Source organism: Aristolochia californica, unplaced genomic scaffold (genome assembly GCF_029961685.1).
Source record: "Aristolochia californica isolate CCGP_79_NKW_82.1479 unplaced genomic scaffold, dmAriCali1.0.hap1 SCAF_1, whole genome shotgun sequence".
Classification (NCBI taxonomy): Eukaryota; Viridiplantae; Streptophyta; class Magnoliopsida; order Piperales; family Aristolochiaceae; genus Aristolochia; species Aristolochia californica.
Window position 1 is genome coordinate 50,598,032 of NW_027181770.1, and position 27,086 is coordinate 50,625,117.

General features: G+C 36.3%; 2 protein-coding genes across 4 annotated transcripts in view; one reads left to right on the plus strand and one right to left on the minus strand.

Annotated features, from left to right (window-relative positions):
* Positions 1–605: 605 nt before the first annotated feature.
* On the minus strand, positions 606–7,612 carry LOC137950060 (uncharacterized). 2 transcript variants are annotated; one of them, XM_068796418.1, is made up of 3 exons: positions 7,344–7,612; positions 5,212–7,228; positions 606–1,209 (listed from the first exon to the last, which is right to left on the minus strand). In XM_068796418.1, the coding sequence occupies exons 2-3, from the start codon at positions 6,808–6,810 to the stop codon at positions 826–828; spliced, it is 1,983 nt and encodes a 660-aa protein (XP_068652519.1). In that variant the 5' UTR covers positions 6,811–7,228; positions 7,344–7,612; the 3' UTR covers positions 606–825. The 2 variants fall into 2 exon arrangements, with proteins under 2 accessions (XP_068652519.1, XP_068652527.1); XM_068796426.1 differs by having other exon boundaries at positions 5,212–6,869; positions 7,047–7,612.
* Positions 7,613–23,663: 16,051 nt separating this feature from the next.
* Positions 23,664–27,086, plus strand: part of LOC137959639 (probable pyridoxal 5'-phosphate synthase subunit PDX2) — a 29,391-nt gene continuing 25,968 nt past the window's right edge. The window contains exons 1-6 of one of the 2 annotated variants that reach the window (XM_068806995.1): positions 23,664–23,832; positions 23,928–24,055; positions 24,259–24,346; positions 24,435–24,508; positions 24,626–24,811; positions 25,645–25,742. In XM_068806995.1, the coding sequence (XP_068663096.1) occupies positions 23,781–23,832; positions 23,928–24,055; positions 24,259–24,346; positions 24,435–24,508; positions 24,626–24,811; positions 25,645–25,742 (626 nt within the window). In that variant the 5' untranslated portion in view covers positions 23,664–23,780. The remainder of the gene's footprint in view (positions 23,833–23,927; positions 24,056–24,258; positions 24,347–24,434; positions 24,509–24,625; positions 24,812–25,644; positions 25,743–27,086) is intronic. The other variant, XM_068807000.1, reaches the window with a different exon arrangement.

A 27,086-nucleotide genomic window follows, 5' to 3' on the forward strand; every position in this document is an offset into this window, starting at 1 on the left:
GGTGTCTAATTAACTCCAAAAAGCTTCTACATGAGGAATTTTTAGAGATTTGGTTCAGCCACCATAGGTTACCAAAATTTATAAGTGACCTATTATCATCATTAGCAACTCAAATCATGTTTTTTAATCCTTTTCCGTGAGTTATGGCATCCATTTAGAGAGAGATGGTCCATAACAAAGCTATTAACACAATTTACTCCTTTTATCAATACAAAAAACTTGTAAAATAGTTTGAATAGATTAGTTGAGGCTTGTGAAATCAAATTTAGTAAGGAATTATAAAATAAAAAAACTTAAAACAATCTTTAATATATTAAGGGTTGTGAGAATGGATTTAGCTGGATTTTGGTATCCCACCAAAACTGAATTTCACAAAGCTGAATAACGTTTTCTTAAAAAATGAAATTCGTAAAAAGTTTGACTTAAAATCCACATGAAAGAATTACCTTTTGAGCATTCAGATATTATTATTGTTATTTTGGTGCATCTAACTTTTCTTCTTTCCGAAAAGTTGTTTTATTAATAAAAACGTTAATTTACTCCATTTAATTGTACTTATAATGATACTATTATCTTCATTAGATCAATAATTATGGAAAGATCTATGACCCCACAAGAACCAAGTGCATTGTGAACGGAGAAATAATAAGCGATCATTACAGAAGAGGGGAAAATACTTAAAATTGTTATGGCAGATACAAGCCAAAGAAATGATAAAAACAATGCCGTGCGCTACTAAAACAAGTGAAAACAACAGATTGAGACCTTCTCTTTCTTCTTGTTTTCAAGAGGTCAATAAATAAATAAATCTGCTTTATCTTGTCTCTATTCTTCCAAATCATCACTCAGCAGCAGTTGCCCTCCAGTATTTTTGGCTCCCTGCTTCTTACCCTTTTTGCTCTTTGCCTTTTTGGCTTTCATCCGCCGCTTCTTTTCATTTGCATCCACCCAAGTATAGTCAAACGGTATGTGGAAAGGGTCTGGCTCATCCCTTCCAGACCGGCTCTCGGTATCACTAGAGTGACCATGGCTGCCTCTCATCCATGAAATCCATGAGGCAGAAGAGGCTGTCTCTGATTCTTTGGCTTTACTATCCTGAAAATGAGCTGGACTAGAAAGAGGAGTAGAGAATTCCTCCGATGGCTGATGCTCTTCAAACTTCGTGAAAGTAACTAGCACCCTGATTGTTGGAACTATAGGAATTGCAACCTGAGAGATATAGCAGGTCAGATTGAGATCAAAATTCAACTGAAATATTATTACAAATGATTAAACAATATAGGAAACTGAATGTTATTGCAGCAGCATTTTGAAGATTATTCCTTGCTTTCCACCACCAACAAATACATCAAGCTACATGATATAAATACTAACTCGAGAATGCAATAAAAATAATACCAATAAACCATACGACCTTTTTTCTATTTTAAAGAAAAAGAAAACATAAGACCTAGGGCATCAGATAAACCAAGATCTTTCTATTGCTGAGAACATGTACCAAATCCCAAGACAAAATACTACCAAGTCTTAGTCATTGACAGATAAGATAATTGCTATCATAATCATCACCCCTTTTAGTTTGCATGATGGCACTAGCCCTTCACACAAAAACCTAATGAGGAAATCTCCTAAACTATGAAGAGCAGAATCTGTTGCACAGTATCTATGAAAAAACCTTTCTGAATTTCATTGGTAGATGTTCTGGACCATGGAATTGTTAAGCCGTAGGGTGACTTGAACCCTTTTACTTTGGTTCACTTAACCCCAGAAAGTTCTGGGCCCACAAAGACATTCAACGGAATCTTTCTTTCATATGTATAATGAGAGAGGACTAAAGTGAATGAGGAGGGGAAAACAAATGGGATTTAAGGTCTTTTCATTTTCATTTTTAGGAGCATGTATTGGATGTGACAGCTGAAAGGTGAAGAAGAGGAAGAACTACAGGGCAAGGGTTTTTTTTTTTTAAATATCTGACAATAGTTAATATCTTATTCTCTTCCTGTGGGGATTTAGGCAATTGCCACACCATGTAAATTTGTTATCTTCTCTTATGGTTGTGTGTTTTCTTCTTTGCATCTCTATGATTCTCCATTTTTCTTGTCCCTTTGGTATGATTTGACCATAAGGTGCACAACCTTGATGCTTTCAGGTTCCATTGCATACCAAATCTTAACAGGAATTAGTCATAGCTTGTGTTTGTCAAATTTTCAGACTTGAAGGCTTGATATCAATTCACTAACAAGCAGGAAAAATAAAATAAAACACAAGAACCAAAATATAGAGGGACAAACTTTTTGGTACTATCATCCTATATATCTATATTACTTTCACTGGTATTCTGAGATAAAGGGCAGCCGCCACTGCCCTCTAAATGCCACTATACAACCAGAGTAACTGCAAGAATAGCTCAATCATAACTAGCCCAGTAGTGTAATCCCACTCAAGCCACTGCAGAGATACAAGTAACTTTGCTTTATATATTGCTCATCATTCTGGATCGGAGGTTCTTTCCCTCTCTGAACTGCTTAACTACTTCCTAGTTACAATGGACAAGGTAAAAATGGGATCCAAATGTGCCTTACTCCCTTATTCTTTACCTCAGCAAGTATAACGCGTGGCAAATCACTGCTCCTAACCAAACTAGTGTGCATGAAATGAGCACCATCGCCTTCTTGTTGTTTCAATAACACAGCAGTCACTATTCTAAGAAAATGCGGCAACCTAACCTAACCAGAAAATGTTGTCTCATTATAGGCTTCAGATGGCTGCTAAAACCAGTTAAATATGAAAATTTTACCTCAGTGGAGAAAGCTGGTAACTTGCCCTTGAACTAAATTCACAGCATCACAGGAACCTGATTTAGAGCATGATCAGTCTTCCCTCTCATCTGTCTCCCATGCATATTTGGCAGACAACAACTACTGCACCTTTCAGTACACCTCACTACCTCAGCAAACTCAGATGCCATAATATATATTTGTAACCATGCCAAAACATGCTGGCTACACTGGAGGCTCCCTGCTTCATCACATGCTATTACAATAAATTTTGCATCCACCAACTATGGCTGTTTGTGAAAAATCAGTTTCTCTTAGTTAGAAGATACTAATCATTCCGAGATCTGCTAATTCGGCAGCAGATGTGCTTGCCAAGGAGGGTGCTTGCCAAGGAGGGAGCTTTCCTGCAATCTCTCGTTGTTAAGGATTTGCGCCCTCCGCTTTTGTAGTTTTGTATTTTTCTCTTCCTTCTTTTTAATAAAATTACATCTTCATAAAAAAAAAAAAGAAAAAAAAAGAAAGAAGATACTAATCATTTTCCACATATACATTATATTGCACAAGTTTTTTTTTCTTTTCTTTTAATGGATAGCTGCACAAGTTAGAAGTATTTAAAGGGAGGGTGGTGTTTAGAATTGTACAACAAGAATGAATTCTCTTGAATTCTTTTTCCCTTTATATTTCTATCCTATAAACTGTATTTCCAGAACATATGACACAAAGTCTGTGCATCTTTCAAACTAGACAGTATCAGCTGCTGGTCCCACAGCCAGTTCAGCCACTGATGGTGAAGTAAAGAAGAAAAGAAGGAAGTTGAAAATGACAAAGAGAGGCAGCAGTACCTGCCAAAGGTTTTCACTATGTAATAATTAACTGCCACCACCATTGACTCTAGTGAATACTAGTGGGGAAAGGGAAATAAGATAAGAAAGGTGATAAAATCCAACAGACTAGTTGGCACCACCAGGTCCAATGGCTTTACATGACTCTTGCTATGCTAAGTCTACAGGTGCAAACATGGACCCACTTGATCATTTGCTGCTTCTCATGGAATCGTTGATAATTAGCTCATTTTCTTCTTTGCTATTTCTTAACAAGCTATATTTGATAGCTTGTTATAAATTAGTAACCAACCAGGCAGTTTCCATTTTCAGTTATTTCTCAGCTAGCTAGTTTTCTTTTTTTCTTTCTTTCTTTTTTGCTTTTTTTTAAGGAAATGGACTTGCTACTTTTCTTAATCAATAACTGTCCAATTATCTTAGTTTTCATTATGAATTATTTCTAATTTTCTTGTATTTCTTAATCTGTTAAATTTGATTGAATAAATTAGGAACTTCCATCCAAAAATGTCAAGGTAAGGCAATCAGGTCAGGCCACCAACCAACACCACAGCAGAATCAGCAAAGGCAGAGAAAAGAGACAGAGAGGATGAAACTGGACTTTTATTCCTTTTTCTGAGAAGGAATATTTTTGAAAAGGAATTAAAATCTTGAAGTAAGACAAAAATAGTCAATTCAATTATCCAATTTAACAGTAATACCTCTTTTTATCAGATACACTAATACTGGAATTATTGCTCAAGAAGAACTGGAATTTTGAGAATTCTGACTCCAAATATAATAAAATTACAGAAAATTTCCTATTTGGATGCAATTCTAGAAATATGATCAGCCTAAGAAAAGGATCAACACTTAAAAAAAAAAAAAATAGAAGATAAAGTGTTTTTTTTCTTATTTCTTGAAAGGCTGGTGAAACTGTTTTAAATAAAAGTTCTCCATTAAAAAAGGCTTTTGAATGACATTTCCATTGTAAAACATATATGATTCCTTTTTCTTCCTTAAAAAGTTGAACTAGACCTGGTGATGCAAGCAAAATTATACATTGGCAAGTGTAGTGGTAGCTACATGGGTGGTATTTAGAATGGCATCTTGGTTTCAAGTCTCACCACCGTATGTGGTTCAACGTCTAAAACGATTATGCATTCAAAAGGCAAAAAATGAGCAGAACAGCAAGTTGTTAGAAGATGTGTGGTTTACCATCAGTGTACAAGATGTGTGCATCACTTCAGCAAACAGTCTTCTTGTGATTGCACATAAGAAAATTACTTAGCATTCTAAAGTTGTTTAAAGAAAAAAGACAAATAAACAAAAATGAAACAACCAAAAGAAACAAAATGTGATACGCGTACATGGATAGCCACTCAAACAACTATTCAACTAACCTTATTGTTATGCATAACAGCCAGATAAATGGAAGGTTAGAGTTATAAAAATCCAGGCGTGATTAGAATGAAAAACTTCTAAGACTTTCCTCTTAAGAAACTAAAGCAGAGAAGAATAACCAATCACTATAGTCAAGAAAGTAAATCCGGATGGTGACAGGGAGAAAGATAATGAAAGCAGATTATACAAGATGAATGCATACTGACGATTACCTTAACAGGAAATGTGCCCAGAGGGAGTTTAGTGGTTAAAAGCTCCCTTAGTCTTCTAACAGCCTTAACCTTGTTTGCTAAAATATCAAGCAATGGCAAGAGCTCCTCTGTTTTCAAAGGGAAGTCAGGTGTCAACCATAGAACAGGTCTCAAACCTTTCTTGAACTCACTCTCGTGCTTAGCCTCGCCCCCAGTACCAGTCTTCTTCTTCTTCTTACTGTTTTTCTCCTTCCCTTTCTTAATATCTCCATTATCCTCCCTTACAAACTCGGATGAAGATCTTTGATGATGATCGTCCAATTTTGTGTTTCCACTTTCTGGGGCCAACTTCGAGAATTTCTTCAAGATCTTTGAGTCGTCATTATCATCGCCAACCCCACTCTTTGGTGCCTTCTTATTCCAACCAAACCAGCTCTTCTTCTCATTAGTAGCACCATTCTGTCCTCCATTCTCACAGTTAACCCCCGGGCCATTTACCTGGCAATTTAAGACTCCATTCTCATCTTCTTCCACAAACCCATCAGAATTTCCCATTCGTAAAGCTGAATCTAGCTGTATCCTCTCTTCAGCAGTCAATACATCATCATATTCTTCTTCATGGTCAACACCATTCACCATCCTGTCCTCATCCTCCCGTCCAAAGAGCTCCTCATCAGTCATGGCACCTGGGACTCGCCTCGATTTCACACTAACCATCACATGAAGCATATCATACACCTTTGCTTTCCAACTCCCAACCATTTCAGTCCTTTCTTGTCTTCTCCAATTCAAGTGGGGCACCAACTCAGCCTGGGTAACATCTATCCCAGGCCGATACATATTAGTCTGGGACATCAAAGCAACCTCATGAGCAACCTCTGCTTCAGTAGGGCGCAGCCCAGCACCCTCCAGAGCATTAGTAATTTCCTTCTCCTTATGCGCAAGTACAATCAAGGACCCTGGTGGTAATTCCAGATCCCCGGAAGAGAAACCCTCCCCAAGAAACAGAAAGGTTTGTTCTGACCGCTGGATTCGGAAACCATCAAATCCAGCAAGTGTCATGTCAGCGCGAAGATTGGCCCCGCGCTTCCAAATGCGGTAAGTATCCGAGGGGGCAATTCTACCAATAAATGGAATAACGGAGCTCTCAAAATGGAAGGTAATTTCCATATAAAAGTCTCGAATTCGAGCGGACGAAGAGACAATTCTCGGAAGTCTGCGGCACCATTTGGCCCAAGCAAGGGACTGGTAGTGTCGAGCTATAATCATAGCGATGGAGTCCTCACGGGTACATACAGCCTCTTGAAGGGCACTCCAACCATTCTCATTCTGGAGACTCCAGTCAGCTCCGGCTGACATGAGAATTTCAGCAGAGACAGGGTCCCGTAAACGGACAGCTAGATGGAGAGGAGTCTCCCGCCCAGGCACATCTCTGCGGTCAATCGCGGCCGACACGGCATCAGCTTGGAGCTCGGCAGCGAGGGATTCAGCTTCAGTAGTCACTTCGCCGGCTTTCGGAAGACGAGGTAGAGTGGAGACCAATCGTCGGAGATGGACATGATCATGGCGGGCAACCGCCAAGTGAACCAGACTATGGGCATACTTTGAAAGATCCTCCATTTTTTGTTTCCTTTTATGGACCTTCTCCTCTAATTGCTATTTCTGCTCATTTTGTTATCCTGTCTTTATGCCAGCAGGGTTTAGGTCGAAGACGAGACTGCTTTACTAAAAATCGATCTACTTTTACTCTACTTTTAATATTTTTCCCTTGTAACCCTAGATTTCCACCACTTGCTGCTTCGAGACCATTTTCAGAAGTTTAAAAATGAAACAGCTGGATCACAACAAATCCTCACCTGAAATGCGCGAAATCGACCCCCTCCACTACCAAGCTTCCACAACCGTCATTTTCCAAAGTTCATAACCAGATCACTGAACAGAAACACCTAAAAACAAGGGCATTAACAGTTCCCTCTCGCAAACCACCGCTCCAGCGAACTCCAAAAGTCATCAAACCCCAGTTAAACTCCTCCACCCACTGCTCAGACAAGAAACCCAAATACAAAAGCAATCAATTTTTCCACAGGGCTTTCCACAATTCGTAAATCGTAACCTGAAACCCCACACGACGCAAAAATCGTGAAAAAAAAGACCTCTCGAAGCCGCCGTGATCGCGTGGACAGCTTGTGGCGAAAATCCACCCGGCCGGACGTAGAGATTCTTTCAGCAGGTCACGAGCAATTCTGGGTCACCACGGACCTGTCGATAAAAGCTCTCTGGTGCAGAAGTCGGATCGGCTCTAGATCTTGGTTTGATCGCACTATTAATACCGACAGGACGGAAAAGACCGGACTCGACACCCTTCACCTTCCCACCAGTTGCCCTCTGCTCTCTCTCTCTCTCTCTCTCTCTATCTGTTTACCAAGTCTACGCTCGTCCTCTGTCTTCCGCTACTGGTCACCCATAAGAATCTGATTTTTCCTGTTTTTCAGAATGTTATTAGGTAAAAAATGATTCGATTAACCTCGAATTACCACCTGTCCTTAATCTTGCGAATCTGACCTCAGTCCAGGCCCTTCTGGCTGATTCCATCTGAAGCCTCTGAACTTTCCCAAAGAAGCCCATCACTAAAATGCCCTGGATGCCGCTCCTTTTTCTCTGGATGGAGCTACAGGGATGCAGGTATTAATGCAAATAAAACTTGTTTTTAAGGGTGAGATAGGGTAAATTGGCTGGGAATCAGGGGTGCTTTGGAAAGTGAGACTAGACTAGATTCAAATCTGGGGGGGGGGGGACCCAAGACAAGAGGGAGCCCGGCAAGTGTTGAAACTATTATAACGACCGCCAACCGGCTTCTTTTTCAGCTGTGCGTGCTGGCTTTCATGAGTTGCAAGGCCTCTTTTTGCAGGAAGAGTTTAGCTTTTGGTATTGGAAGTAAAATAAAGAGGAAAAAGGAATGTTGATCGGAGAAGAAGGCGCATTCTGCAAGGCAGCAAGAGCTCTCTTTGGTGCAGTTGTGTGTGCCTGCCCAGTGCCCACTAGCCAACCCTTTTTTTTTTTTTTTTTTTCCTTTTTTGAGTGTACAATTGGAGATGGTCCCCGGTCCCCCCATCTTCCCATGTGGGTTTCTCTCGTCAGTGAACAAGGAAGGCTCCAAGCTGGCGCGGTCGTGTCTTGTCAGCTTTGGAACCAAACCCACATGCCCACGGCCCACCTCTCTTAAAGAGCACCTCTTCAGATTTCATCAGTACGGTTGGAATTGCTCAAGAATTTTAACAACTAGGGATGACTGCTGAGTGACACTTCCTGGGGATAATAAGAGCGTTCCAGTTTCCACCAGTCGCGGAAGACACTTTTTCCACTTTCAAAGTTCAAACCCGTAGTTGACTTGTGTTGAATAATTCGTTACATATATTTAACCCAAACTTATGATTTGTAGTTTTAAGAGCAGTGTGGTCTGTGTCTCTGCATCGGGCCTAACCGCAACATCTGGCCGTTATTATATACTGCAAACGACCAGGCTTTGTCGTTCGGTGGTAACTCACGTGGACTTTGCATCATGCGGATATAAAATGTTGGAGTGGATTCTTAGTTGAAAGTAGAAAATATCCTAGGGTTGGCATAGAACTGAACCCGAATAGCTCGAGTTTGGTTTAAAATTTTCCAATCTTTAATCGAATTTGAGATTGGATTTGGGGTTCATTTAAGTAAACAAATTGAGCTTGAATGAGAGGCAATTCGGTTCGCGAACTGGATCGTTTACTTAAACCAATGGCCAACAAGAGGGAATAAGGGCATTTGACTCATTGGACGGTATCCAGCTATTTTTAGTTCTCATTGGTTCATCGCCAGCGACAACTCTGTTGTCCATTTCAAGTTCTCATTGGCTGATATATTGAGCTGGTTTGTTCCACGCTATTTGAAAGCCAGTGTTGCAGGGAAGAAGACAACACTGTTCCATTGGTTTTAATCAGTAGGGTTAATCCAGCAAGTCAGACCAACTCGTACCGAGTCAACTCAGTTCGGGTCAACCTAACTCAGCCCACTTGTTTTTTTCCTCGATTATATGTGTTCAGGTCCCGAGTTCTACACCTATTTCTACCACAACTCAACTATATTGGTCTAATACCTGACTTGGCTCGACTTGGTCCCCTATCTATGACTGGATTCTTTTTGAAGTATTGCAACTTATTACTTGGTTCTAGCATATTATTTGGTGCAACTTCCTTATTTAGTGATGGACTATTTGCAAATTATTTTATGCGTCCTTTTTTAAGGATTTTCATTATTTGGTACATGATATTTGGGCCCAAACCCACTTTTGTTGTTGTTATTGTGTCTCTCTGACTGAGAAATTATTATTGAAGAAGGACTTCTTGGTTGCTGACTGTTGTTAGCATTGGTTATTCTGATGAAGAAGAAAACACATAGTGGCCCTAGAATATTATCTTCCTCTAATTACCTGGTACCCCTTTATTTGGTTTTTTTACTCCTAGCATTTAAGAGTTGGTGCCCGTGTTTGAACACCGTGATGGAGATGTTTATTACTACACTTCTGAGCAATACCTATATACCCACTACCTACAGAAGATAGGAGTGTGCCCAACATCCAGCATGAGTCAAGTCTATTATTCACCCAAGAAGTATTTTTTTTAGCTATCCTGAGAAAGAGACTTTGTGCCCAACAATAGGACTACTTTTCTACCTGCGAAATTTAGCGACAAGTATTTTTTACTATGACCATTTGACTAGAGTATGGAGCGATGTATTATGGCTAGGAGGGATTTTACTCTCTATTATATTATGTCAGATGGCTCTCTTGGAAAAGAGACCACTAGCTTGAGTAGTGTTGGAAGATATGTTGAACTGTTATTTTATATAGGAAGATCATATATACCACCCCATCTTGAGAGGGAGTGTTGGAAGATGGACCCAAACCCACAGACCAAGGATGACCCACGTCCAATTATGTGGAAGATGGGCTCAAGCCAACAAGACCAACAAAGGCCCACACATCCAAGAGAGGTGGAAGAAGGGCTCATTGTCCACAAGCCAAGGAGCAGGCTCATAGGCCCTCACAGTGGTGACATGATGGTAAATAAAGAGTCATCTCATAAATATGGCATTGATGTAGTTAGTTTAAGTTTTAGGGTTATTATTGTAATATTATAATCTTATTCATCTATAAATTGAGCCTCAGGGGGAGGGTTAGGACACAAGTCCATAACCTTTTTCTTCCTCTTGTTTTATCTCAATATGTCGTCTCACCTTTTCTCCATGAGCTAAATCATGGAGTCCTGAAAATCAACACTTGTCAAACCAAAAACAAAATCCCCTTGGCACTCTATGGGAAGTAACAAGTAGAGCAATAGATAGCCGACAAAATAACTCAAAAAAATGGTATAAGAGTGGGATTAGATCATAGTAAACTCAAATTCCAATAAACGATACAATGGATCTTGATCCTTATGCAAATTACAGTAAAAAACATCAACATAATATGCAACAGAGCAATAACACAATCGATCTTGCATGAGGGATAAAAAATTGAAAGTAAACAATTTGAAAGAGCCACTTCCAAAGCAAGGAATATAGTCACCAACTTCTCATTTTGATTGTACAAGAAAGCCATCAATAAACTATCTTTTAGAGATAAATAAAAAAAAATATCAGTAATAATCTCATAAGAGAGAAGAACTTGTCTTGGCGCAATTTAAATTCTACTTCATCAACAAGGAGATCTCCACATGAAGTTTGATCTACGGAACCTTTTAATTTCATCTTGATGTGGGGATCCTAAATCCACTGCTATGATACCATCTTGGATTTAGGATAATGAAGTAGTTAATCACACAAAAAGGAGAAAGAGAGAAAAACTGAGGGTGAAGTGGTAAGAGAGAAGAAGAACGAGAGAGGGAGAGTTTGAGAGAGAAGAAGAGAGGATTGAGAGGAGGGAGGAGGATTAGGTTAAGTGATGTGCCTAATCCTCCCCCTTAATGTATATTTTATAATAATGAGAAGAGCTATAATTATATCATTACCCTTCACCCTAAGGAGGATAAAAAAGGGACAAAAATCGAGGGAAAATTACATCATGCCACTATACTACGATCTTATCTTCTAACATTGATTGATGGATTGATCAATCAACAAGTTAACATTGGTCCAAAAACAGTAAAGATGATCGATCATGACCAGGGGATGATTGATTAATCAAAATTCCCTCTGACTGTGCAATGCAAGTATGATCAATCAATGAACTCCCTATAATCGATCATGCTTTATGTCCCTCACTGGCAAGATTCTTTCTAATTAATAAATTGGGTGGGTAATCAATCATTCCATGTAAATTTTGGTTGCTTAGACAGTATTGATTGATCAATCCAAATGGGATAATTGATCATGTTTTATAGCAAGAAATGACCATGTTCTGGATGATCGATCAATCAACTATGGTCGATCGATCATGCTTTATAGTTTTGGCCTACCCACTTCAGTGCCAGGTAGACTAAATTGACTTTTAAAGCATGGGAATCATTGAATCTTAGTCCTCTAACATGTTTTAGAAGATGTGTATGATGTTTCTAAATATGTGTATAGGCAATGTGTGTCATAAAGTTTGATGGATACCATTGTACTTTAAATAAAGGAGTTAAGAAAGCTCTCTTATATTTTTTACTAAGTTTTGATATACATCAAAGGCACTTAAACTTTAGCCTTCACAATGTCTTCTTCTGCATGGGTGCTTCTTCAAAAGATGTCTTTCAATGTTGTTTGTGGTCTTGTGTAGGCTTGTTTATTTTGAAGTTTTAGACCTTGAGATACATTTTTCTCTTGAAGGTAAAGTATCTGGAATACTTAGTTTGCAAATTGCCAACCATGTTAAGTTCTGTTATCATCAAAATCAATAAGGAAGTCAACCTATGGTCAACGAGAGTTGCCCAAGGCTACCTTTATCGGATTGATTATGGGAATTACCAATGTATTATCTATTCGACAGATAAAAGTGGATGCATGCTATTCTGAAATAATTTAACCACTAATACCATAAGATAATTGTATCGAATTCCAAGAGTGACTTGCTATGCTCTCTCTAGACAGTCCAAAAGACAAGATGCATGATTGATTCTCAATTTTGAATTCTTGTTTGAAGTTACGAGAAGGTAGGGATTTCATCGACATATAAGCAGCAGAACCTACTCATTTTAAAGAGTTTTTCCTGGTATGGTAGTGAGGAGGCCTTATCCTCTGAAGGCTAGTTGTTGTAGTTAGGCATGGGTGGATTCATGTGAATCCCATGTAGTGATTAAGAAGAGCATGAATTACAAAATACGAGTTGAGATTGTCTATGTTGACATGATTCAATCGCTTGAGCCATAACCACTTAGTACAACACGAAGTATGGATTAAGACTAATCACAATATCACTAATAAGAAAAACCTTAAGAACAACCATTGTTGTTTCTAGTATATATCAATAAAATCAAGATTGGATTTCAAGCTAACATGAACTTTCCTTGACATGTCATTGGCTAATGATAATCTAATATTCCTTAAGTCAATGGTTTCTAAAGTGCTAGTTCATTTAGGATTTTGAATTTCACATAAATTTAGGTCTATATAAACTATGCAAGTATTGGCCTCAAAACCAAGTCTCATTTATGAAATCTTCAAAATGACATAATCATCAAATTTAAAAGTTCAATTTGAAAAATTAATGTCTCACAAACTATTTAAGTAATTTTCATGTAGTATATAGCTTGCCTCGAAAAATTCATTCATTGCTCAAAGATTAAGTGACCTTGGGTACCCAAATATGTTTGGGTCCCATCGTCTCAATATTTGAAGACAAATTTAGGCTTCCCTTGGGAATCCAAATTTGCCTCACCCTATTCAACTTTAATCTTCTAGCTGAACATTCAAATACATAATAGCCAGGGGTTCCATAGTTATAACATGAATCATTATGAATAGGTGACATTGTGACATTTGTCACATTTGTCCTATGAGAGTGTTGTGGACTCATGACTCGGGACCGTAACAGAGAGAAACAAGATTTTATTTCTATTATAGTCTCATGGACCTTAGCTCTTAGTTCCACTTTTCTAACATATTGTATATATTTTGATTTATCTGAAGAAGTGACTTTTCTTAAAGTTAATTTCTCTAAGGCATGGGATAGGTCAAGGGCTTTTCTTTCAACAACACAATGTGGGATTTTAGCATCTTATGTAATTATTTATATTCTAAAATCCTAGAGAAAAGGTTGACATTTTCATTTATGAACTCATGAATGTTTGAAGAATGAAGTTCAAGATTCTCACATTCTGAGATGGGCCTATCATTTTCTTTTCTAAGCTCCTCTAGCATGGAGGAGTAGTCAACTTTCAAGGAATCAATCTCCTTTTCTAATTTTGAAAGTTTCTTGCTTAATTTCTTAATTTCTTTTTCTTTGATCCTAAGAGTGGACATGGATTCATCTAATTGTCTCATTAATTCTTCTTTATCCAGTTTCACACAACTATCACCCTCTGAAGTTTCATTTCTATCAAAGCTGAAGTTTCCAACTAGGCATGAGTGCATACAATCTTCAATACCTATAATATCACTATGTGTAGTGCATTTGGAGTGTGAAGAGCTACATTCTATGTTCTTAGAAAAATAAAATTCTAATTTATCCCACAAATCCTTGGCTGATTTACAAGATTAAAAAGTCATGCATTTCATCATTCAAAGAACTAAGAATGTGTTTCAAAGCCTTAGCATTGTCATCAACTTTTGCAATGTCTAAGTCATCCCAATCACATACTTGTTTTGGAAAAGATTTTCCTTTTATATTTTGGAATAGGATGAAGAGTTCACTCGTTATTGCTTCTCATAATTCAAATCTAATTGATTGTAGGAAGAATTCCATTGTAATTCTCCACCATTGGTATTGTGAAGGAGAGATTTTAGGGTTATGGACTTGTGTCCTAACCCTCCCCCTTAAGTTTTATTTATAGGTGTCAAAAAACCAAATATTATAAATATACCCTTCACCCTAGAAGGAGTGAATAAGGGACAAAGATCATAAGATAATTACATCAATGACACCCAAGTTGGCTTATATCTTCTAACACATGGGAGCGGAATATGGATCATGACCCTCTTGAAATATAATTTCTTCTTGAGATGCCATTGAAATAATATAATAAACCAAATAAGATTTTGATTTCAAGGTTTGGCTTGCTCTAATACTAATTGTTGACCTGGTTACTTCTCTCGAGGGGGTGGATTACAATATAAAATAAAAAATTTAAGCACTCTCAATCATACAACCAAATTTATTGGATACACAAATTAAAAACACACACACCACAAAAGAACATAAAATTTATTTCTTCATGTTCCCCTAGTGGTAGTCAATGCCTAAGAACTCTTGGTAGAAAACATTTCACTAATGTGCTCTATTAGCTTAAATTACAACTCGAAATAGATTCAGGCTCTCTTTATACCCTGTGTAATACCCAATTACATGATTTCAATCTCTCCCCAATAGATCAAATATAAAGACTAGATTCTGGTTCTAGTTGGCAGTCCATTTCTAGACTACAGTTTCTAGAAACTCAAATCTTGTAGCTTTAAGGTACTAGATAACCTCTAAGAAAGAAAATATCAAAATATAAAAGAAAATATCAAATATACAATATTTCTTTGTGGAGATAGCCCTTCTCCAAGTAAGATCCAAGCTTCCAGATCTTTAAGAACGCGATTCATAATGAATGGAGTTTCATGGAACTATGATACTTAAGAATGTTGAGAGATGTGGGAATGATTTTGCAAAATGAAACTTTTTCTCACTCTAATAGGAAAAATAAAGATTTCAAGTTGAAAACTCTCTTTGAATGCTTTGATATACCAACACATGCTCAACAACATGTTCCCAACAAGTTTTGGATCCTATTTATATTTTTCAAAGCCAAACTAGTCTTTTTTACCTGTTACCAAAGAGTTGACAGATACTTTGATCATCAATTAATAGGTACGATCGGTCAATCATGTGTAATGAATGTATTTTTATGACTCTACAGGCTTGCTAATCTATCAATCCATTTTCAAACTCTCAAAATGTTAAGTTGATCAGCCAATGTTGCTTGATTGATCGATGACGCATTGAAGCTTTAGATGTGAAAAAATTCAATATGATCAATCGATATAGTGGGTATGATGGATCATGTTTTTTGTCCCTCATATGCATGGTTCTATTGATTGATCAATACTATAGGTATGATCAGTCATGCTTTATAGCTCATTCTAATACAACTTTGGGTGATCGATCAATCCTATGGGTATGATCAATCATGCTTTATACTTTTTCTAGATTACGCTTGGCTGATTGGGCTCAACCATTATGATTGATCATGCCAATTGCCAATATTTTGAAATAACTTCTAAGCATGATAAAAATTATTCTAAGGTGTTCTAGCAAGTTTTACCCACTAGTATGCATTGGCTAAACATGATTTTGAAAATATTTATGCCCTAAAAGTCCATAACATAAATGTGCTTAAAAATTGATGTTTGGTGGGCGATCTACTTACATGCTAGAGTTCTTGAGATGTTCTATTTGACTTTGACTTTAGTCTTTAAATCTCCCTTCTTCTTCTTTTTGTAAGTTCTTCTTCTCAGCAATAATCTTTAATGTGTTTTTGCTTCGGGTCTTGACTTTGCAACTTGATTGATCATTCTTTTTATCTTGATCTTTTGCCATAGACTCGTAATATATGTGCTGGAAAGTATGTATCTAATACACAGATAACACTGTTAGTAGCACACTTTCAAATTACCCATTTGTCTTCATCAAATAATGGAGAGCAACATGAATTTACAATTTGTTCTAATTAGGGTTTTATTTTTTTGAGAGTCGACCACTTTTGGTTCATTAACTTGATCATATGTGCTAGTCAACTATGAAATTTCCAACACATGGTCATAATTAGACAAGTCACAATAGGTGCAAGAGAGGAAATTTGAGGAATCAGACATACCTCAGCCTTTGTTGAAATTATCATGACCTCTTTCAAGTCTTCCTTGTCCTATTGAAATATTAGGGGATCCTTTACAGTGAGAAAATAGGGTAGAGATCTCCGAATGATTTTGATCTTGAATCCTTGATACTTCTTTGGCTGAGACTCAATACATGGCAACACAAATATCATCAAAGGAAGACTTAGAGAATCGAGGATTTGAGATTTTTCCACTTCTAAATATGGTTTCATATATGCTAAGCAAATTGCTCCTTCCAACTCTTCCCATTGTTTTTCTTGAGTAGCCATATTAGAGTATGGATGAGCCAACTTCCAACCTTGCTTGTATCCTCTAAATTTAAAATTAAAAAATTCATTGAGATTGCCTTCTTGTTTTGTAGTGTACATGGCTTGAAAAAAAGCGTAGTCTTTGAAGACTACCAATACTAAAATATAACTCTGTACATTATTCCAAATAATTTTGGCCTTCTCAAGATGCATAAAACTATTAGCCATGCTTTAGCCAATCTATGACTAATGTGTCTTCTTTGAGCCACCTTTTTTAATTTTTATCTTCCTTATTAAGTAGTGGAGGAGATTTAATAAAATGATCAGTAAGATCCTCTGTAATAAGAAACCTTTTTACATATACCTCTCTTGTTAAGTTTGCTAATATTTTTTGTTCTATGGTATTCCTTTATTCAAGGAATAGTTTGATGTTGATATTCAAATAATGCAGAAGCATGTCTTGTCGTACATTCCATATGGGTTGTTGTGTTTCAACAACACTGAACTAGCATGCATGCTTGCTATAGGGAGCATGGGGGTCACCCTACAACACTATCAACACCTTATCGAGGGGTTTCCCTTGAGGGTTGAGAGTGGTTGTATCAGAGTATCTTTCAGGGAAAGAGGTTTTAGGTAATTTAAATAGATAAAATTGTGTATCAAAGTTTCAAATATTATTTTTGTTTACTAATGTTTAATTCTAAGTTGTAGAGACATTCTTGACTGAATGTCAAAAACGTCTTTTATGCTTATTCAAGAGGAGATGGTATGTATTTAAAATAAAATATTTTTTTATTATTAATATAATGCATTCACATTTGTATTGTAAAATTTGTCTGGTGAAGATTGCTCCAAGATTGAGCAATTTAGGATTAGTCATCAGTTGCAATATGAGTGGACCAAAGGATCTAAAGAACAATATATAAGTATAATTATAATATTATAATATTTATTTATTGATATGCTTTATTTTAGGGGAAAGTAATATTAGCTTTTATTGGCATATCTTCAAGCCACAAACCTTTATCTTGCAAATTCACATCAAAAGTGTTTTTAGAGAGAAAGAGAGAGAACCAAATACTTTGAAAAACTTTCATTCTCTTTTAATCATCCTTGCATTCATTATAGTACAAGCTACTTGATCATTTCACAACGTGTTACAAAGGAGGAGACAACTTGAATATCTCAAGGAGAAGCTTCTCTCCAAGTAAGGGGGTAATTTTTCCCTTTCTTATGTATTTGAGAAAGGTGCATCAATAACTAGTTAATCAAAATAGAAAGGCCTAGCTAGAACTAGAATCTAGCATCAATCTCTAGGGGAGATTGACATTGTGTAAAATCATGTATTGAGCTACACATGACCAAAGAGAGCCAAAATCTCTTTTGTAATTTTCAAGCTATTAGAGCTTAATAGTGAAATTTTTCCAAGCAATGGTTCTTGGATGGTGACAGCCACTAGGGGAACATCGATAACAAAAAATTCTTTTTGTCCCTATGGTGTGTGCATGTTATTATTTTCTTAAATTGCTTTTATGCATGGTTTTTTAATCACACACAAGTTGTTTTTAATTTGAATATCTCAATTCACCCCCCTCTTGAGAAGCCACCTGAGCCAACACAACAAATGGTGATTAAAACGGGGAAACAAATGAACTACATGCTGGTAAGAAAGCAATAAAAAAATGAACTAGAACTAGGGATTGCTTTCCAAAACTATTCTTCAAACCCTAACTTACAGTTGTAACAACTTAATTGAGCAGCCACTCCTTCAAAAAACCAGAACTCAAGGAGAATTTCAAGAGGACTTTTAGCATTCCTTAGGAGGAATTTTTGGCATAAAAATTAAATCAAACATACAAGGAACGAAGGAAACTCATGTACATGACTAAAAAAGGTAATTTCAGCCATTCAATATGAAGAAAAACGAATTTTGAGGGGGATGATTAATTTTGAGTAAGAACAACTTTGTAACTATAAAAAAATTGAATTGAATCCCTCATAATGTGAAACATAAGGTGAAAATTATCTGATTAAGGAGAGAACTTGGTGAATTGACCTCAGTCTTTTGCTTCTCTTCAAAACTAGCCAAACCCTTTGTTGTTTGAATGCTAAATTAAGTTTCCTTTCCACTAAACTTTCATAACTTGATCAAATTTACTTTAAACCCAAGAATTCCAGCTCTAATACCATATTGAATTCTAGGGTTTAATCCATAGATGACTTGATTTGAGAAGAAGATGAAGAAAGAAGAAGAAAGGAGGAAGAAGAGAAGAGAAGATGAGAAGGAGAAGGCAAGAGCACGAGTTGACGAGAGAAAATTTAGGGGTTGTGAGACAATACGAGTTTGAGCTCCTCCCCTTCTCTTTATTATTTATATAGGTGGTGCATGGATGCCCTAATACATAAGAATAAAAAATAACACTTGAACTAACCACTAATTATAGCTTATGCCACTCGCTCTCATAATTACATAGAATACCACTCAAACTACTTGAACAACTCTCATAACATGAATCATGCGGGAAGTCATGTTTAGTTTAATGTTTATCTAGCTATTTAGACGAAGAAGGGTCACACATGTCAAGCTCTCCTCGAAACTTAGAGAATCGATCAAGTCCTAACGTTTAGTGAAAATATACACCAATTGGTTTCCGGTTGGAATAAATTCAACTCTAATTACCATAGTTTAACCAGCGCCTCGATGTAGTTATTTCGATGTGCTTTAATCAAAAGTGGTGAACAAGGTTCTTACTTAGGTTTCTGATACTTGTATTGTCACAATGAACTAAAATTTCATTTTGCTCTAAGTCGTAATCCCTAATTGTTGTCACGTCCATAAAAGTTGTGCATAACAACTTACCAATATTTATATACTCAACCTCGGTGGTAGATAATGCAATTGAATATTGCTTCTTGGAAAACCAAGAAAAAAGAATGTTTTCAAGTAATTGGCACCTACCACTCAAACACTTTCTATCAAATTTGCATCCGAAAAAATTGGCATCAAAGTAACCTACGAGCTCTATGCAAAAGGAGTTGGAGTACCAAAGTCCCATGGTTGGTGTTCCAAGTAGATATCGAAAAATCCTTTTCACAACCATTATGTGTGATTCTCTCAGATCGAATTAAAATCTAGCACATAGATATACCGAAAGTATGATATCTGGTCTACTAGCCAATAAATAGAGTAGGGAGCCAATCATACCTCTATATATATATATATATATTATCTATGGCCCTGCCTGAATTGTCTGAATCAAGTTTTAAGGACAAAATCATGGGTGTGCTAATTGACTTAAGACTTTCAATATTAAATCTCTTAAGCAATCCTTTGGTGTATTTGGACTGGTTTATGAAAGTTCATTCTCAATTTTTATAAATTGAAGTCCAAGGAAGAATGTGAGTTCTAAACTCATTTCAAATTCATTCTTCATTACATTAGCAAATTTTTGGCATAGTGAGGGGTTTGTAGAACCAAAACTGATATTGCCCACATAAATTTGGATAATGATCAAATTTTGATCATGGTTGGTCTTGGTAAATAGAGTCTTGTCCATACTATCTCTCCTACATCCATTTTTCGGCAAAAATTCACCAAGTCTTTCATTCCACACTCTAAGAGCTTGTTTTAGCCCATATAAAGCTTTGAGCAATTTGTATACATGCTCAAGCTTGCTCGTATCTTCAAAATCTTCGAGTTGCTCTACAAAGACTTCTTCTTTTATGTACCCATTTAAAAATGGATTCTTCACATCTATTTTGTAATAGCTTGAATTTCTTATGATAAACATAGGCTAATAAGATTCTAATTACCTCCAGTCTTGCCACTCATACATATGCGTCTTAATAGGAGAAATAAAAATTACTTAACTAATATTTTTTAAATTATTTATTTTAAATATTTTACATTAAATAAACCTCTTTTTTTCTCTCTCTTGAAAAAAAACATAGCAAGTGGCAAGACTGCCTTTCTCCTTTTTTTTGTGCATGGAGGTAGGCAGCTAGGAAGGGAGGTGGGGCTCTTCTGCTTAGCTAAACAACAAGACCATCTGAAAAATTGTCACCTTGGCCAAATTTTGTCGAACTCGAGACCAACAAATGACCACCTAGCATTGGAATTATGTGAGTGGGATGCTTCCAATTCTCCATGAGGTAAATTCATTGTCCTTTCAATCTTAAAGCCATGTACCCTTTAATTCAACTTGTTATGTGCTCCATTCTTAATGAGTTGTCCTACGATTCTAAATTACAAATTCACTCACTCACTTGACTTTTCAATACAACTAGTTGAAGATGGGGTCAGTACAACTTGTAGAAGATGGGTGGTTATTCTTCAACACTTGGGAACAAGTTCACTTTAAGCTAAAAACCAAGGGAAGGCCAAAAGATGAGATTTGGGACCATCAATTGGTCATCCTATGGTTGTGTCGTCTAGGAAGACCAATGGGGAGGAGGAGATTCCCCTTTTCTTCCAAACTAGTTCTTTAATTTATGTTATTTTTATAAGATGTTCAGAAATTAAATTTATTTAAAAAATAATAATTATTTTATTCTTTAAATTTATGAAATTCGTTGGCTGCATCTAAAATTGTCATATAAGGAATTATGACATTTAATTGGCTACATTTGAGAATATGACATCTAATGAGACCATATTTGAAAATTACCCAATAAAAACGAACTTGGGGAGTTAGAATAATTTATTTATGACATCTTATTTGTATTAAGTACTCAATAAAATTACTTAATTATATTTTTTAGAATATTTTTTAAATATTTTTATATTAAAAATAAAATAAAAAAACTCAAGAGGAGAGAGAAGGCCAATGCCCCTCCCTCCTTTTTTGGAGGATGAAAGGGAGTTTGTGGCTGCCCCCTCTAGTAAGGGAGGAATCGTGTCTCCCCTTTCTCTTGCTCAATATAAGAGTACTCAAATTGTCTCTCTATCACCCATTTAGCAAGCCCTATATTCCCTCCTCATTTCTAGGGACCGCTAATATCATAATTCGAACTATTGGGACAAGGAAGAAAGAACAAGAAGAAGAGGAGAAGAAGAAGATGTGGACTTTGTCATGTAATCCTTCAAATTATGACATAAAAACAAATACCCAAACCATGAAGGACGCCTTCAGGTTTAGAACAATCAATGCATACAACACGAACTTGAGGAAAATCAGACACTAGAATTTGAATGTAATCTAACAAATGATTTTATATTATAAACTATGATAAGGAAGACATTATGAGAGAAATTCTCGAAATTGCATGAAACTTTTCAGGCAATTCTAACTTTGGGCAATTTCTTGGGCTCGTAGAGAGGTAGAATCATCCAACAAGATTGAGATGAGTTGTTGACTTTATGGGTGATGAGGATTTGGTTATGATCATTTTTCTTTTTAATGGGTGAGATTACAAGATCTTTCTACGGTAACGTCGAAGTTGTATTTTGTTGATCGAGTGTTGACTCTCTTATTGATTTTAATGATAATAAAATTTAATAGAGCTAACAATTGTAAATCTAGTCTTGCAAATACTTTTCCTTCAAGAGATATCAATTTCAAGGTCTAAAACATTGAATTGATACAAACTTTTAAAGACCTCAAGCCTCATGAAAGTCAAGAACTCTTGAAGAAGCACCCTCAAAAGATGAAGAAAAATTGAAGACTAGAGTTTTAGGAATTATGGAGAAATGTCAAAAACTCAATTTATGTAAAGAGTTGTCTACTCCTTCCAAAACTTGACCTACAATGCAAACTTGGAGTTTGAAGACATATTTTGCATTCAAACATGTTATCACAAATACATATACACATTTCATACATGTTAGAATCACTTAGGATCACTCATTTTTATGCTTTAAAAGTCTATTAGATGAATTGGCATTGGAATGATCTATCAACATTTGCCAATGATTAATCATACATAACATAGCCAATTTATGCTATAAAGCATGATCGATAAACCCATTTGGATTGATCGATCAATATTGTCTAGGCAAAGTAGTTTATTGTTGATTGATCAATCAACCTCTAAGACTGATTGATCATACATAACTTTGCCAGTCAGGGACATAAAACATGACTGATCATACTTGCAATGCATCGCCAACTGGAATTCTAATTAGTCGATCATACTATATACATTGATTGATCAACTTAAAATATCAAACCCAACGAGAAGATATTGATCATTCATACCATTAATCAATAAGTCACATTTAACAGAAAAATTGTTATTAAACTTGATTGATCGATCATCCACTTTACACTTAATCGATCAATGTAAGCTCAACTTTTTGTAAATAGGCAAAAATAACTTGTTTGGCTTGTGAAACTTATAAATACCCCACTAAACTTCCTATTGAGAAGATAACAAGCCTGTATTGGTATATCCACAAACATTTATTCTCAATCCTTTGTAAATATTTCTAAAGTGCATTTTTGAGACAAAGTGAGCCAAACTCTAGAAAAATCTTTTTTTTTTTTCTCATTTCTTGTCCATTACATACACATTAGACAAGCTCTAACATATCTCATTATGTTGCAAAGCCTAGAGGCTTGGATCACTTAAGGAGAAGATTTCACTCTATTGATAAGGGTGTAAGTTTTTACCTTTCTTTTGTATTTTATTTTGAGATAAGTTTATCTAGAACCTATTGAATCTAAATAGAAAATGCCTAACTAGAGCAAGAATTTAGCCAATCTCTTAAAGAGATTGTTTTGTAAACCATGTATTTGAGAGATCTAATTTTTTTTATTTAAATTTCATCTAATAGAGCTTGATTATTGGAATTTTCTAAGCACAGGTTCATGGGCTGTGAATTAGGAGGGAACATCGAAAACAAAATATTTGGTGTTCAACAATTGAAGACTCTAATTTCTACACCATCTATTTAAAATATTATGAGTCGAATCGGTCGTATAGAAAGGAAAAAAAAGTCGAATTCGCCCGGTTCACAAGGTAAACCCACTGAGTTTTAGTACGATCTACTGCTTGTCTGGCACGCCGAGTTTGACAAAAGAGAACTCTTTGAGTCTTGAGGTTGAGGCTTTCGCGCCGTCCCGCGAAGAATGTGAATGATCCTCGATGCGTAAAACGACGCTTCTGCTTTTTTTTTTTTTGTTTTTTTTGTTTTTGTTTTTTGTTTTCTTTCCATTTTCCAACAAATGCCGTCGAAGAGTGACAGACCAGCAGCAGCCATACAATACGTGCGCCGTCTGGACTCTGGAATCTATTACCTCTTCTGAGTTCAACAGCGCCTTCTCTTCTGTCACTCCCATTATCGGCCGGTCCACGATGGCCGTCGGTGTCCTTGCTTTACAGGGCTCTTTCAATGAACACGTTGCAGGTGTGTTTCCTTCTATAACCCAACTCCTTTCCATAAATCACTTTGTACACATTCTGTCGCATTTACAATCGTTTGTGTGATTAATGGTGTTGTAGCGCTTCGGAGGATTTTAGTGAAGGGGGTGGAGATAAGAAAGCCGGAGCAACTGGAGGCTGTGAGCGCTCTTATCGTTCCTGGTGGAGAGAGTACCACCATGGCCAAGCTTGCAGAGTACCACAACCTGGTTGGCATTTCTTTATAACCTCTAAAGGTCTTCTGGGTTTCAGAGTCCATACATTTTTCCTGGGTTCACCGTTCTTCAGGATTTTTAATTCTAATGCTTCCCTTTATTCGGTTTTATTCTGTCATCATTATGCTTGCTGTCGTGCGTACGGAAGTTTGGTAGAAATTGCAGAAGCACTGAGATTATTTCCTATTCATTGGCAGTTTCCTGCTCTGCGCAACTTCATTAGAATGGGGAAACCTGTTTGGGGGACTTGTGCAGGGCTTATCTTTTTGGCCAACAAAGCGGTCGGTGAGTGAAACTCTGGTCCGATATTACTTTCAGGAATTCCAACTCAACTATTTTGCTTGAAGCTTTAAGACCAAAATTGGTTACTCAGGGCAGAAGTCCGGGGGGCAGGAGCTTCTTGGTGGCCTAGATTGCACTGTACATCGCAATTTTTTTGGTGGTCAGGTGCTTCATGGGCTTTTTGAATCGAATTATGTTATTTTGTTGGCTTGGATGCGAAATTATACTAATGTCAGTATCATTCTTATAAATGTGCTTAATCTAACTCTTTGGTTTCTCCAGTTTAACAGCTTTGAAACAGAGGTTCTAGTACCTGAGCTCGCAGCAAAGGAAGGTGGCCCTGAAACATTTCGTGGTGTGTTTATCCGTTCACCTGCCATCCTTGAAGCTGGGCCTGGTGTTGAAATTTTAGCAGATTTGTCTGTTCCATCTGACAAGTCTACAAAATCTATTACCGAAAATGCAGAGGTTTGCTGGTGTCTCATTTCATTTCCCTTTCTATTGCTTTGTAAATTGTTGCTTTGTAAATTGTAATTATATAATAGCTTGTGATGTATTATTACCTGTTTGGCTTTTTCTGAATATGCTATCACATTAATGCATACATTTTGAATATATTGAACTCTTTATCAAACCATGGTAGATATTTATGCAGTTCTTTTCTGAACATCTTTATGGATCGATTAGCTTATTTTCAAGTACCATCTACATTCTTTATTAGGCTTTACCGATGTTATTCTGTCTGAATTGCAAGTGATGTTATGGTTATAATGTTATTTGTCAACAGCAATTTTATGAATAAATATTATTAAAAATTGCTCATCCACTTTGGAACTTATAGAGCAGTTCTCTTTGATTTGTAACAATCACGAGTCTGGCTACTGCAAGTTATTAATATTTTGTCATATGTGGATTCCAAACTGCAGTAGTGCTGTATTGAATGAAGATCGTTTATGGTTTATAATGGATTTTTATTTCTAACAGAGAGTGAACAAAACGCTTCCATGTTTCATGACTATGTCAATACAAGCTAAAAAAAAGGGTGAAATTATTCTTAACCTGTTTTTTGGAAATACTATTTGAGGCAGTCATGTTACTGTTGTTGATCCTCGAAACTTAACCAAAATATAGTTTTAATCAAGTAGTGATTATCTTGCCAAATGCTAGTACTTCTATCACTATGCCTGTGTTGTTGCTGATTATCTTTTCCTTCTTCAAAATCCTTTCATTTGGAGTGTAAAGCTGAAACTGGTGAAAGGGCAATGAGAACTTTACTCTGAAAATTGTTGGATATGCTGCAGGAGACGTCTCAGACTCCAGAAAAAGTGATTATAGCTGTAAAGCAAGGGAATCTGCTTGGAACTGTTTTCCACCCAGAATTGACTGCGGATACTCGTTGGTAAGTGCTCTTATTCAGCGCTACCCATGTGATAAATATTTATGTCTAAAAAAATGTGATAAATATTGAATAAGACACCAGCGGATGTTTATTTGTTTGATTGTGTAATAGAAATTGATAATTAGTAATAGCATAAATTTCAGGTGAAATGTTTTTGTTCTGGTCTCTTTTAACGGTTGAACCATGCGTCTCAAGAAAGTAGCCAATTGAAAATGTTTTTACGAAATTGGCTGAAATTATTGCTGAATCTCCTGTTTCTATTAAAAATCTGGATTTAAAACCTGTTGGTACCAGTTGATACCATGATGATATGACTTTTCCTAGATTTGCATTGAGAGGGAGAGAAGATTGTGGGGTGGTGCTCATTGTTGAGGATTATGAAAGACACAAAAATAAAAAAAACCAAGTTAGGGTTTTGTTGGCATCCCTTGTCTTTTCTAAATGTGTTATTGTTGAAAAAACAAGAATAGGGGCATTTTGGTCATTTTACCTTGTCATTATTTATATTTCTTGATATAATCTTATTTTACATGTCAAACTATGTCTACGGACCAAATTTCATGTAAATGGGACACGTATAAAATAGGAAATATAGAGAATTAGGGTTTTCACTTAAAGTAGGGGCAATGTTGTAAATTGACCTCACTTATTCAACCCTAAATCTATAAATAGAAGTTGGAGAAAGTCCAAACAAGAATTTTCAGTTTTCTTTTCTCAAATTTTCTTCTCCAAGCTTTGTCCTTGTCATTCTCTCTCTTCAAGCTTTCTTCTTCTTACTTTTTACATAGTATCAGAGTAGTAGATTGCTTCTGGGAAGAATTTTTGTGAGTTTTTTCTCCTCTTTGAAGCAGAAATCTACATAAAGGAAGATTTTTTTTCTGGGTTTTTTGGTTGTTAGTAAAAATCCAATTTTTTTTCCTTTTTTCTCTGCCATATCCCTAAGGTTACTGGTCCTACTGTTTTAAGAACATATTTTGATGTTCTAAACTGCCAAAAAATGCTCTTTTATGCTGATCTAGAGGTGTGCGCCAAAATTCCAAAACTGTAACTGTTGACATTATCTGTGTACTTGCTGACGTCAGCCCTGGTGTAGGTTCCGGTACACTTTTTCTTCTGATTTTAATCTCCTTGTTGGATTTTTTGGACTGTTTGATCTGCGCATATCTTATAACTGCCCTAATTGTGGTTTTTTTTACGTGGTGGGCCCACTTGAACTGGTTGATTTGGAATTTTTTGAAGGGTTTATTTGATCTTCTGTACTTGATATGGCTGACTTTGGTGAGGTTTATACTCTTGCAAAGGAGTCATATAATCCTGATGGTAAAGATATTATCACCTATGATA